The 12206-nt window shown below is 38.5% G+C and overlaps 1 protein-coding gene across 12 annotated transcripts in view; it reads right to left on the bottom strand.

The window, feature by feature from the left end:
* KIAA1109 (KIAA1109 ortholog) overlaps window positions 1–12206 on the bottom strand; it is a 125039-nt gene that overhangs the window by 47477 nt on the left and 65356 nt on the right. For 11 of the 12 annotated variants that reach the window (XM_037394718.1, XM_037394726.1, XM_037394783.1 and 8 more), the window contains exons 40-48: window positions 11251–11491; window positions 9751–9899; window positions 7715–7934; window positions 6647–6805; window positions 4806–4981; window positions 4082–4257; window positions 2752–3458; window positions 1208–1447; window positions 752–845 (exon numbers count right to left, since the gene is read on the bottom strand). In XM_037394718.1, coding sequence (XP_037250615.1) covers window positions 752–845; window positions 1208–1447; window positions 2752–3458; window positions 4082–4257; window positions 4806–4981; window positions 6647–6805; window positions 7715–7934; window positions 9751–9899; window positions 11251–11491 — 2162 coding nt within the window. The remainder of the gene's footprint in view (window positions 1–751; window positions 846–1207; window positions 1448–2751; window positions 3459–4081; window positions 4258–4805; window positions 4982–6646; window positions 6806–7714; window positions 7935–9750; window positions 9900–11250; window positions 11492–12206) is intronic. The other variant, XM_037394736.1, reaches the window with a different exon arrangement.

Here is a 12206-nt window from a genome sequence, read left to right as displayed (position 1 = left end):
AATTATATAAAGGGTGGAGAATGGATCCGAGAACTGTAAAAATGACACAAAGAATCATGCATCATGGGAATTCCAAAAGACACCTATTAAAGAAACAATACAGATCTTAAATGGGAATAATCAGCATCAGTAGGTTAAACACTCCCTAAAAATCTTGTATGGTTTAGTGGGACCTATAAGCTTCAAAAAGCAATTAGAAGCATAAAAGAAACAATACACACAATGTGATAAAGTTTCTATGCATACACCACACAAATAATTTTGCAGAAAGCTCTGATTACATGAAATCTAATTTCTTTCTTTTTACAAGAGGACCTGTCACATACAGTTTTGCAGTCAGGTCACCTACCCATTTACACTGTGATCCTACAGCCAGTTCTGAACTTACTATTATCTTTAACTAGAAATAGAAAAGAACAGTATTCCTATTCATGTCTATGGCTTGTGTGATTGGGTGCCCTAGACTGAAACCTACTAATACTTTCACCATATTCCTTCTCAGCTTACTCAGACATGCCTTCCACAGAAAAGCCTCCCATCAATGGGCACGTGCAATTAGTTTTACACGTCAGACTCCAACCCAGTTCTGCAACAGCTTCACGACTGCCACCAAACCCTATGACTTCACAGATTCTACCTAAAGACATATCATCAGTGCTTTCTCCATATGAAGCTACATACCTTTGCTGCCACACAACTGATACCACTTCTACGCACTTGAACATTTTAAATTGTCAGGCTTCATACTTACTGGATATTTGGCGTAATTCCCTCCAGCAGGACGATATTGACACCTCCTATGTGAGCAGTGGCACACGTCTCTGTCATCTTTTGATGTAGTACATCTTTAAAAAAAAAAAAAAGAAAATATATTTAACAGCATTTCATTCAGTAAAATACTTCCAGGTAAGCCTACTGCTTTCAAAAAAATAGTAGCAGGAAAAAATTTAAAAATTACAGGTTTAGTATTTGCATTAAGTAAAATCAAATCAAATGACAACAAGAAGAAAGCTTTTGAAAATGAAAGGAGCAACCAACTTGTTGAACGTTGTTACACTATCCATACGCAAACATAATGCACATCTATTTACAAACAAAACACAGTACACATGCACATACATACGCATTGCTATAGGCATGCGCACACACAGAGTCATGTAAAGTTGCCACCGAATTTAATTACAAAGTACATTTTAGCTTATCCAACCTTTCATTTTTTCTTTCAGGGTGAAACTGCCATGGATTCTCTTCAGTTCGGACTCCATCGTCAGACCTCCAATGTCAGCCTCCAGGTGGGTTCGGTTCACCATGCCTATTCCAAAAACTATGAGCGTCACATGTTGTGGCTCCGAAGTCACCAGGCTGCGCTTCCTCTGCGCGTCTCTGCCGTTATCCTGTTCATTCTCAAACACCACTCTACAAGCAGGTTCGGTTGGGCTTCGAACACCTACAAAAATACAGAGTTATTTAAGGATAATTTACAAGAAATCCTTGGCATATCTGATTTATGTTTGTATTTGAAAATAAGGATCATGTGTCTTGCACATCAAAGGAACTCTTCAGGCAAATTATCTGTGCCTCGCTTATTCCACTCTAATAACACTGCAACTGGACCAAATCCAAGACACAATGCGGACAATAATGAGTGATGTGATTTAATTATTATTGAGAGATATATTCTCATGTACATTTTGTAAATATTCAGATTTATATTTTTATTGTTACACAATAAAAATGCTCTGAGACTTTCCAACTATCCTATTTCTTTTCTGACTCTTTCACAGCCGAAGGGTCTTATAATTGAGTCTGGGATTAGCAAGTTTTCCTTTTCAACACTCAAGAGCACAAAAACAACGTAAGAAAATTTACATTTTGTGCAGATACCATCGCTGTGGATACCATATTCTGTGCATAAAAGATACTGCCCTCTGCTTAACAGAAGCTCTCCTTTGACATTTCCTCAGCTGAGAAGTCCAACGAAAACACGCTAAACTAGTAAGTATACCATTCCCTGCATATTTACAACAACCTAAGCTCACCAACAAAAAGAACAATGCCAAGTAGGCTCTCAACCTTACTCTGTGGTGCTAAAATACAATGGAAAGAGAGAGCAATGACCACCCTAGATCTCAAAAGATCTGGATGAAATTGGCCCAAACACCTATTATCTTTGCTGGACTTTATAAAAAAAAAATATCAGTATTTCACCTCTTCTGCTCTCAAAGCTAGGTTCACAGATTATTTTTTTCTCAGTCATTCCCAGGGCACAAATTTTTTCCCTCATTTTCACAGAACGATAATACACAGCATTTCCAGCAGCCACATGAAAACAAAATAGTACCTAGGGAGGAACAAACTCTACACAATCCACTCTAAGTAAAATTCACTCTTCACACAATTAACCAGAAAAGTTAATCTTTCAACGCAGTCCCACACCCATTGCAAATCCAGATTAACGGAGCTGCACAAGAGTATCAAGGGACTGAATTTAAAACCAATCAATTAACACTTATTTGACCAATTCTAGGATTGAAAGAATCGAAGCATACTATACACCCAGGAAAATACCTTTTTTCTTCTGTACACCATCTTGGTGAACAAGGTCCCCCTCACATCCTCACCACTTGCCCTTCTGATCCAAGTTGGATGGGGTGGGCAACTTTCAAAAACCACCTTATGATCAAGCTTTAGAATAATACACTTGAGCAAAAGCACGCACTCTCAATTACTTGGATTTGTGAACTAGTTTACCTGTTGGCCCAAAAGTTTCAGAAGACTTTTCTAAAATCCCGGTTGGATCAGAAATGAGTGAATAGAAGTTCAACAGTTTATACATATTTTGCCAGCACTCAGCAGAAGGTTCGCTCTGTTCCGACACAGTAATAGAGTCAGAATCATCCATATGAATAGTCATGTGGTCAACTACATCTTTTGAACCTTTCCTGGACACTTTAGAAGTCCTTCTTTCTGACCTTCCCAAGGAATTCTTGTTTCGAGACTCTTTTTTATTGTTCTCATTGTTCGTTCGCTTGTTCTTCGTGTTGTTCACTCTGTTACCTCCATTAAGGCTTCCTCGAGAGCTTCGGCTGAAATCAGAAGAGCGGAAGTCTCTGTGTTTGCGGGTTTTAAAAGTAGGTGTTGGAGAGGCTGATCCAGCTGTGTATCTGCTAAGTTTGATGTCTGTCTGCGTGGCTTTGATATCATCAATCATTGTACTAAACTGATGAATGAGACGAACCAGTGCCATATCTACGTGCTGGCTTATGGACTGGCAAGAAATTGTAAAATTACAGTGAAAAGTATTATAATAGCGTTTATTCAAGTCATGAAAAGAAAGGGCATTGGCGGAGTTATGAGGTGTGCACATGGATTTCTCCATCACAACAGCACTAATACTGAAAGTTTCTAACATCAAAGCTGGTTTGAATTCAAGAGGAGGAAGATTGACAGCTCCTTGCCTAAGGAAAGAAAAAGGTACAAGTTACTACTTTGTTTCTTTTTATCAGAGTCAAATATTTTTTTAACACAGTGGTTCATCTAATTTACTGAATCCAACATTTTATTTCCCTTAGGATATCACCTTACCAGTTATAAATATAAAAAATTCATTTTTATACTTTCATACTGCATGCTACTAACATAGTAATCATTCAGTTCTATGCAAACTTACTTTGGCATGCAACTTTTCCATCACAACCTAGTTTAGCCCAAAGGGCAGGGGGAAAATTCAGTATTTACACTGAAAGTAACAGCCTCATTTACAGGATGAAGTACAAAACAGCATTTAAGAGTCTCTCAAATTTCCCCTACTATTATTCCCACCAGCTCTCCCTTCCCCAGTCTTCAATTTTCATAAGTAGCTGAGATTCAAATACTTAAAATTTCCAAACCATTCCACAGGAAGATTAAAAAAAAAAAAATATTCTAACAGGAAGACAAAACAGATAAGATAAAAAAAAAAAAAAAAGAAAAGACTGATCCTTACTCTATGGAAGTACTTTGGAATTCTGTGTCTTCACATGAAAATCCTAATTTCTTTTCTTTAGCCAATATACACATTTCCAAGTATCTCACAACATACCTTCGAGCTCGCTTGCTTTTTCTTTCCTTGGCTGTATCTGAATCAACAATATCTGCCCTTAGACAGTCCAGAGTTCCTGAGAATGAAAGGTACTCCCCGAAGTACATTCTGTAGCAGAGTGGCATTGCATCCTGAGACTGAATTCCCGTGTAACTTAGAAGAGGTTTGAAAACAACCTACAAAACAAAACCCACTGCTTTACTTCTTATTATCTAGATTATTCTTATCTTCTTGCTCCATCATTTGTTGATCTACAGTATTTCCAACGTCAGCTACATCACACAGAACACTCAAGTTTTATTGTCAGTGCTGTAAAACAGAAGGAAGGGGGATTAAAAGGAGAAGCTTTATGGACTTTTTGAGTAAAAAGACCGACAACACAGCAGGCCAGCACTGAATCCTTAGCTATGGGAGCAAGGTTTTTGCATGTTCCTCTCAGTAAAAAGCACTCTGGAGAACTAGGTTACTCTCATAAACGCTCCAGTATGTTCTCTCTGAGGTCATAAAACAATGCTCTATTAATCACCATTCATAAAGTTTGTTATGGGACACCTCAGAGGTTTCTTGAGCCTTTCCTCTTTGCACAGGAATGTATCAGAAACGTGTACAAAAATATGATAATGTTTTCATTGTTGTAAGTTTGTTGTTGGTTTGGTTTGGTTTTCTTAAGTAGTAACTATTTTTCCCTACAGCATTTCAAACTACATCAGCAAACCACACCTACCTGTGCATCTGCTAGCTGGACAGCAGGAAACCCCTGGTTACCCTCTTCTACACCTGCAATGTCATCCTGACTGGTGCTGTGCTGGGAGTGTGTGCCATCCAGGGTGTTCTGGTCACTAGACAAAACAGTGTTGAAGTCTGAAGCAGAGGGTATAGTAGGAAGATTGGGTGCCACACCTGAAAAATAAATACCCATGGAACGCTAACAGCACAGCAAATTTTATCACCACCAACTCTATTAATTTAGCAAGATTAATTATACAGAAACACATGCCATACACACAGAAAGTCAGAGCCCCAGTCAGGTCTCTGACCTCACAGAAGTGGCATTCAGGGTAAAGAAACTCTTGCTGAAGAGGGACTAGAGACAGTCCAACTCATATTTGGAAAGCACAAAAATATTTCCTTCTTATTGCCCTCCTTCCTGAGGCCTTTTGTCTGCATTGTGTTCTATAGAGTATTTGACTCCTGTTTAAACTGAAATAGTATGTAGGCTGAGTAGCCTATATCAGCAACAATAAAAAAAAAAATTATCCTCAGTTGAGATACTTGCTTTTAGCTTTCAATGTGCTGTAAGCTTCTGGTCTTTTTTAGTCCCAATGCAAAATCCACTAATCTGACATCTACTGATTAGTCTCTACCCAAATACGTTCCTCAGAGGTGACTAGGGACATCCACTTCCCTGCAGCTGCTTGTTTGTGAACAACCAGACTTGCAGCACAAGGACAGAGTGATGCTGAATCACCTGCACATTGAGTCTAGACTGGACTCAACTCCATGAGACAGAGTTGCTCTGCCAGTGTAAATTAATCCCGATTCTTCAAAATTCAAGCTTACAGCACTTAGTGGAGAGCCACAACTACATGTCTCCACAGAAAAATGGTTTGGATAGATCTGTGTCTGAGTTAAAATCAGAGTCTCAACTTCAGGAACGGAAGCGAGTGAACAAACTGTTACAGGTTCAGTAGGAAAAAATGCATCTTTTTTCTGAAATAAATAAATGAATAAACAAAATTGAAAGCTATACTTCTACCCTATGATTCTTTCTGCAGAGAAACATGTTCCAGTTTACAGAGTAGTCACACCATATGTACATACACGTAAAGCACAAAGATGTTCTGTAGGATCAGAATATCTGTTCAATATTAAAAACAAACTGGAAGAACTTCTTACTGCCTAAGATTAACGTATTACAGCTGAAAGACCGTTAATATAGGAAACATTCAAATTTAGTGTCACTAGAAAAGAAAGTTAAGAGACACACATTTGAAGATTATTATTCTTGTAAGCCTGTCATCATTCATAAACATGCTGCAAGAAGTTGTTACGTATCTGCTTCATTAATACACTTAAGATTTTGAGTAATGTGTATTTTCTTTTCTCCATTCCCTTACACCAGCTGATCATTCCAGTTCCCGAGGAACTTACTTTCAAAACACATGGTTAGTTTCAAGCTGAACAGAGAAAGAGCAAGGATTCCAATGTACAAAATTTTTATCACAAAAACAGCATATGCAAATTAGATTAAGAATAACTAACAAAATCCAAGGAACTCTGCAACCGAGGATGATCTTACGGCTTAGCTTTTGACACCTACACATGGTTTTGGAAGTTACATTTACATTTTCAAATGTAAGAAAAACCTGAATTTTTGGAGGCAGGGTGCAAGAAATGAAAACAACAGGTCTGCTTAAATCATATTTGTTCATTTTCCGGTTTGCTGAGAAGTCCCACAAATAGTATGTATGTTGTCACCTGCTCACTTACTTACAGAAAAAAGTGGCCAACACAGGAACAGCCAACCCAGAGTCATCTCTTAAATTCAGCTGTAATTAACAATACCTGTTGGAAGACTATTGTGTCCAGATTTTGTGGCCGGACTTTCTTGTACTACACTTCCTCTGTTGCCCACAGCATTTGACATCCAGTTATAGAAGCTCACAGAAGATGGTTCAGACAGCAAAGGATGTTCAGATAACATGTCTGTGGCCACAGTATTTCCTATACAGACAAAACAGAAGAGCTTTAGCATCTGTCATATCCAAGTCAGCAAAAACCAGGAATGCAGCGTGATTTTACTGACAATATCTATTTACTATAAAAGTAAGCCTACTTCTCAAGGTTTACTGTAGTAAATTGTGCCAAGCAGCACTACAGGTGCTACCATGGAAGTTATACTATGACGCTAAATGGATGTTGCACTACAAGCACCTTTTCATTTGTTCATCTCTAACATTAATTAGAGGAAAGGAGTCATTAAGGAAAAAAAATACCTTTTTTTCTGAATAATATTTCATTCCCTGACAGCAAAGGAGAGAGGTTTTAGAGAAAATGCAGCAAAGTTAAATCTCTTTTTCTTTCTATAAATCGTAACAATGCACTCTGGACAGTAATATAGAACATAAAAATTTCAATGTATGTATTTCAAACTTCTACAAAACAAATTTGTTCAAAAGACCATTACTAAAAATCTCCAAATTATTATACACAAACTAAAGTACTAGGACATTAGTTTTAGTCCACTTTTGGAGTTACTTAAAAGGTCAAGAAAAAAATGACAAATACAGAATGATCACTCCATTTCCTTATTCACTGAAAAATACTCACTTAAGTAATTACGTATTATACTCAAAAAGTAGTAAGGCTAACTAAAAGGAAAATACTTTTTTTGTTAGCTGTAATTTCTTTTCCCAACCCAATGTACTCGCTGCTTGCTTCTAGGAAATAAAATGGTATGGTGCAGTGATGTTTGGGAACTGCTATTAAAAAATACGATTATTTGGGAGGAGGGAGGTGGGGTCTTAAACAGAAAAGATAACTCATAGTGAATATATAGTAACTTTTCTAAGTCATGAAAATAAAACCAATCCTCCCTTCCCCTCGCTTTAGCTTACTTATGCTACATCATACCTGTTCTTGTTAAAGAACTACTTTTAACTGCAGTGGTACTTCTTTGAGGAGTCCCTTCCAAAAGATTATGCAGGCTAGGAAAACTCCCAGTAAGATAGCTGAGCAGACTCTCTTTTCTTGGACTTTCTTTGACTGCCATTCCAGAACGGCCAACGTGCACTGGTGAATCTGTAGCTGTATCTCCGCTAGTGTAACTTAAGGAATGATATGGATGTATACCCTTGTGGAGAAAACAAAGAAACTAATGAAGTACTGCATAAACTGCAAAAAGGATGTGACGTTTGGTCTGAATATGAGATCAGAACACAGTAACAACAAAATTCTTATTCCCACAAACTTTTGGACAAGTAGCACTTCATTTGGGGCAGGTTATACACCGTATGGTTATCACGCATAAAGGTGCTATTGAATTCTCAAGTATTAAAATAATCTTGTGTGTAAAAACAGTTTAAAAAGTCAAATGAGTAACAAAATGGAACTGCAGATGTGTAGAATTCATCTAAAGCAAGTTTGCAGAAGGAAGAGCGCGTATCACTAAATACAAGCCTTGCTGGTATTTGGTCTTTGTCTGAAGACCAAATGGTCTGAAGACCAAACCCCATCCTTAGCGTAACGGTAGGTGCAGCCTTTGGGGAAGGCGAAGAACAGAAGCTGGGGACTTCTGGCACCAAGAGGAAGGCTCCTGGTCCACCCAAAGGTTTAACACTGTGAAAGAGGTTCTCTGCCCTCAAATTGAAGAGCAGCCAGATCTGTTCTTGAGCAAAGCATCTGGGCCACTTAATCCTAAACCATCCAAGACGAGCAGGAGGGAGCAGTAAGTGGTAGTAGGTGAGTATCTGCTAGAGGGGACAAATGCGCCAGTACATGCTGGGGTCCGACCAGCTGAAAAACGGCTTTGCAGAAAAGGACCTGGGGGTCCTGGTGGATACCAAGTTGAATGTCAGGCAGCAATGTGCCCTTGCTGGGCTGCCCAGCCTGGGCTGCCTTAGGCAGTAAGCTGCAAACAAGTCAAGGAAGGTGATCCTACGCCCCTGCTTGGCACTGGTGAGGCTGCACCTGGAGTATTGTGTCCAGTTATGGACTCCCCAGTACAAGAAAGAAATACTGGGGGGAGTCCAACAAAGGGCCCCTCAGAAGATTAAGGGACCAGAACATCTCTCCTATGAGGAAAGGTTGAAAGAGCTGGGACTGGCTCAGCCTCGTGAAGAGAAGGCCCAGGGGGGATCTTACTAACAAAACAAGTGTAAATACCTGCAGGAAGAATGCAAAGACAACAGAGCCAGGCCCTTCTGAGTGATGCCCGGTGACAGGACGAGAGGCAATGGGCACAAACTGAAACACCGGAGTTTCCTCCTGAACATCACTTTTTTATTGTGAGGGTGACTGAGCACTGTCACAGGTTATGGAATCTCCATCCTTGGAGATATTCCAAAGCCATCTAGACATAATCCTGGGCAACTGGCTCTGGGTGGCCCTGCTTGAGCTGGGGGACTGGACAAGGTGACCTACAGGGGTCACTTCCAATCTCAAAAACCCTGTGAAAAAACACAGCTAAAAAAGGAACCAGTACAAGGCACCAAACTCCCTAATACAGAGATGACAACAAATTACTTAAAGAAAAACAAAAAAACCTAACACACAGCTTTCATAGACTCTTCCTGCTCAGAAAGTAGAGATAAAAATAAAATCTTGCAGTTTTCTGAACAGCTTGTAGAATAAAAACCCCACACTAATATTACTAGAAGTTATTGAAGAGCTTTGTCAATCTTAGATTTTGTGTAACAACAGTTAAATCCTCATTCCTGCTTACATAAATATATGAAAAGTCATAAAAGCTAATGCACATATATATTGTTTTTAAGCATGGCTCTGAAGCTAATTGGCAAGAAAAACAATAAAGAACAGATGTAGAATATAGGTCAACTGATTAAGCATCACTTTTATAAGGTAAGGAGCACACCTCCCACGTGCTACAGTTATAGTTAGTTATAGTTACAAATCACTTTCCCCCGCTGTGCATGGCACAAGAAACTTACCTTTATTTTCAGAACAGAATCACTGTGAGTGTGAGTCTTGGATAATTTCCTCATGATCTCAGCACCAGTTACAGGCCCAGAAGAGCTGCCAGCAGGTGGGGGGCGGTTCGCTGTTCCTTCCAAGAGCATTGTATGCTCACTGACAGTAGCTGGAACCAAGCAAAAAATTTTTCTCATTTGTATATATATGGGGGACCAAGATTATCTATTATTAGATACATTTATTTGCAAGCAGTCATGACCTTCCAAATTCTGACACACACCCACACACAGCTGTCTAGGGACTTCTAAGACAAGTAAGAAAGTCTCAGACACGATTTTGTTTACTAATCCAAGTACAAATCTTTTTGTCCTTCTAATGACATACAACTGTTGCTCTGTGCTACAGATCCAAAAGAAAGTTGCCAAATCTCTTTTGCTGACTTGGGCATGACTTATCATTTTTTTAATTAAGATGTTTCCATTTGCATGAATTCCATGTGTAAGTGAATGTATACAAGGCAGAAAAATTGCTGCTTCCAAAATTCTTAGTGGAAAAATAGAATAATATACAGGAAGCGGGGGGTGGGGGGTGGGGGGGTGGGCGGGCAATTACAATACACCACTGGCTCTAAAAGTCTGCTTCTGCTCAACCAAAGCACATATTTTGGAGGAGGGGGCAAACATTCCCATCATACAGTATGATTATATACTAGTTTCACACACAAACATCTCTCTAAGCTGATAACTGCTGCCTAGCTTTTAACTAAAAGCGGATTCTCCTCCTGATTTTTTAAAAATATTTTTTCTCTATGTTACGTAATTTTTACATGAGAAAAGAAAAACATAAACGTATTCCTGAGAAGAGCAGCACTTTACATACATGCTACAATCACAAAATAACTGAGTCGCCTCAAGGCAGCAAAAAAAGAGTGCTCCAACATGTATCTATCTATGCCCTCCATTTCTGTGGTTCTTACTTCAGTCAGCTGTGTATTCAGTACAAAGCTAAATCAGTAGCATTTGTTAAATCGGCAGTGTGTAAGCTGGCAACAGAAATATACCAGAAATAAGTAGTAAAAACGAGGGAGAAAAAAAAAAAAAGAAAATGTATTTTCACAAAGATCAAATAAGAAGGCAGGTTTGAAGTTATTCCTGGGAAAGTTCATAGAATTGCATGTTACAATTCTTAACTACAGTCAAAAGAACAACATCCTAATTCCAAGCTAGCAAATAATTAAGCTTATGTATTTTGTGCAGTAAAGAACAAGAAAAAGCATGTGAAGAAAGATAAATCTCCTGTTTTGGTTTTCCCCAAACAAGTAATATTTATCATAATGCTAAAATTATAATTAGCAGCAGCTTCAAAATGAAGATGATTCTAAAAAAAGAACTTTGATGATTCTAAAAAAAGAAAAATATACTGTATTTAAAGCATTAAAGCTAAAGAAGATACAAATGCTCTGAGAGGAGCCACTTCTCCCTATGAATTTTTACGGAGAGAGAAGAACACAAAAATACCTGCATCAAATTCAAACTCGGCTCCATCAGCACTTGTGTCGCTCTGAAGACCCCCTCCGTTGTCTAATCCCAGTCCATCCTCATGCTCGTGGCAGGCATTTGTCTGCAATTTCACTGGCTGAGCTGGTCTGTGTAGGCTGACTCCTTTAAAAGCTGGGGTCACCACAATGAACTTCATCCACTGTCTTGCTAAGGCAACTAGACCTTTCTTTAAGGTTACTAAGGCAGGAAGGCCATCACTCTTAAAAAAAAAAAAAAAACCAAAACCAAACACATGTATCACAGCATTTTAAAGTAAACTGAGGCAGGGGGGAAAGTCAGAATTCCCTTAAATCTTTATGCTGGCACCACACAGCACCCATTCAGACCGAAGAAACCATAGTGCTAACAGATAAAAATTATAGCTTCACTAAACACAGTAAATACATTCATCTACATGGCCTGAGGATCTAGCCTGAGGGGCCAAAAATAAAGAACAGGAGGAAAAAGGTTTATTCAATACAAAACTAAAAGTACTTAAGTAATTATAAAGCTCTGAATTACTGACTGAAATTCATAACAGCAGTGGATTCTCTATAGAAACAGAACCAAAATTAAAAAGATTAAGTTTTTTCCATTGTTGGTAAGCAGGGTTTTAAAACAGAAATTTGAGGCAAAAAATAGGGATTGTATTGATTACATCACTGAATTATAAAAAAGCTTATTTTGGCTACTAATCAAACTGCTGCTTATGCCACAAATTGTGTTAATTCTGATCACTGGGCTCTCAGCTGGATACTTTGGAAAATGTAGTGTTTAAGTCTGACACCCGTAGAATGGGATTATGAAAATGACACAACATCGGGAAGAAACACACCTCCTTATGCCTAGTATGTTTGTTGAAACAATGATTTACCACTACAATCAGATGTTTACGTTCTAAACCCAACAGGAAAAAGATTAGATTCTTAAGCCTT

This window comes from Falco rusticolus, chromosome 1, assembly GCF_015220075.1.
Source record: "Falco rusticolus isolate bFalRus1 chromosome 1, bFalRus1.pri, whole genome shotgun sequence".
In the NCBI taxonomy this organism is placed as follows: Eukaryota; Metazoa; Chordata; class Aves; order Falconiformes; family Falconidae; genus Falco; species Falco rusticolus.
The sequence above is the reverse complement of the archived record's forward strand: the minus strand, read 5'-3'. Positions and strand labels throughout refer to the sequence as shown.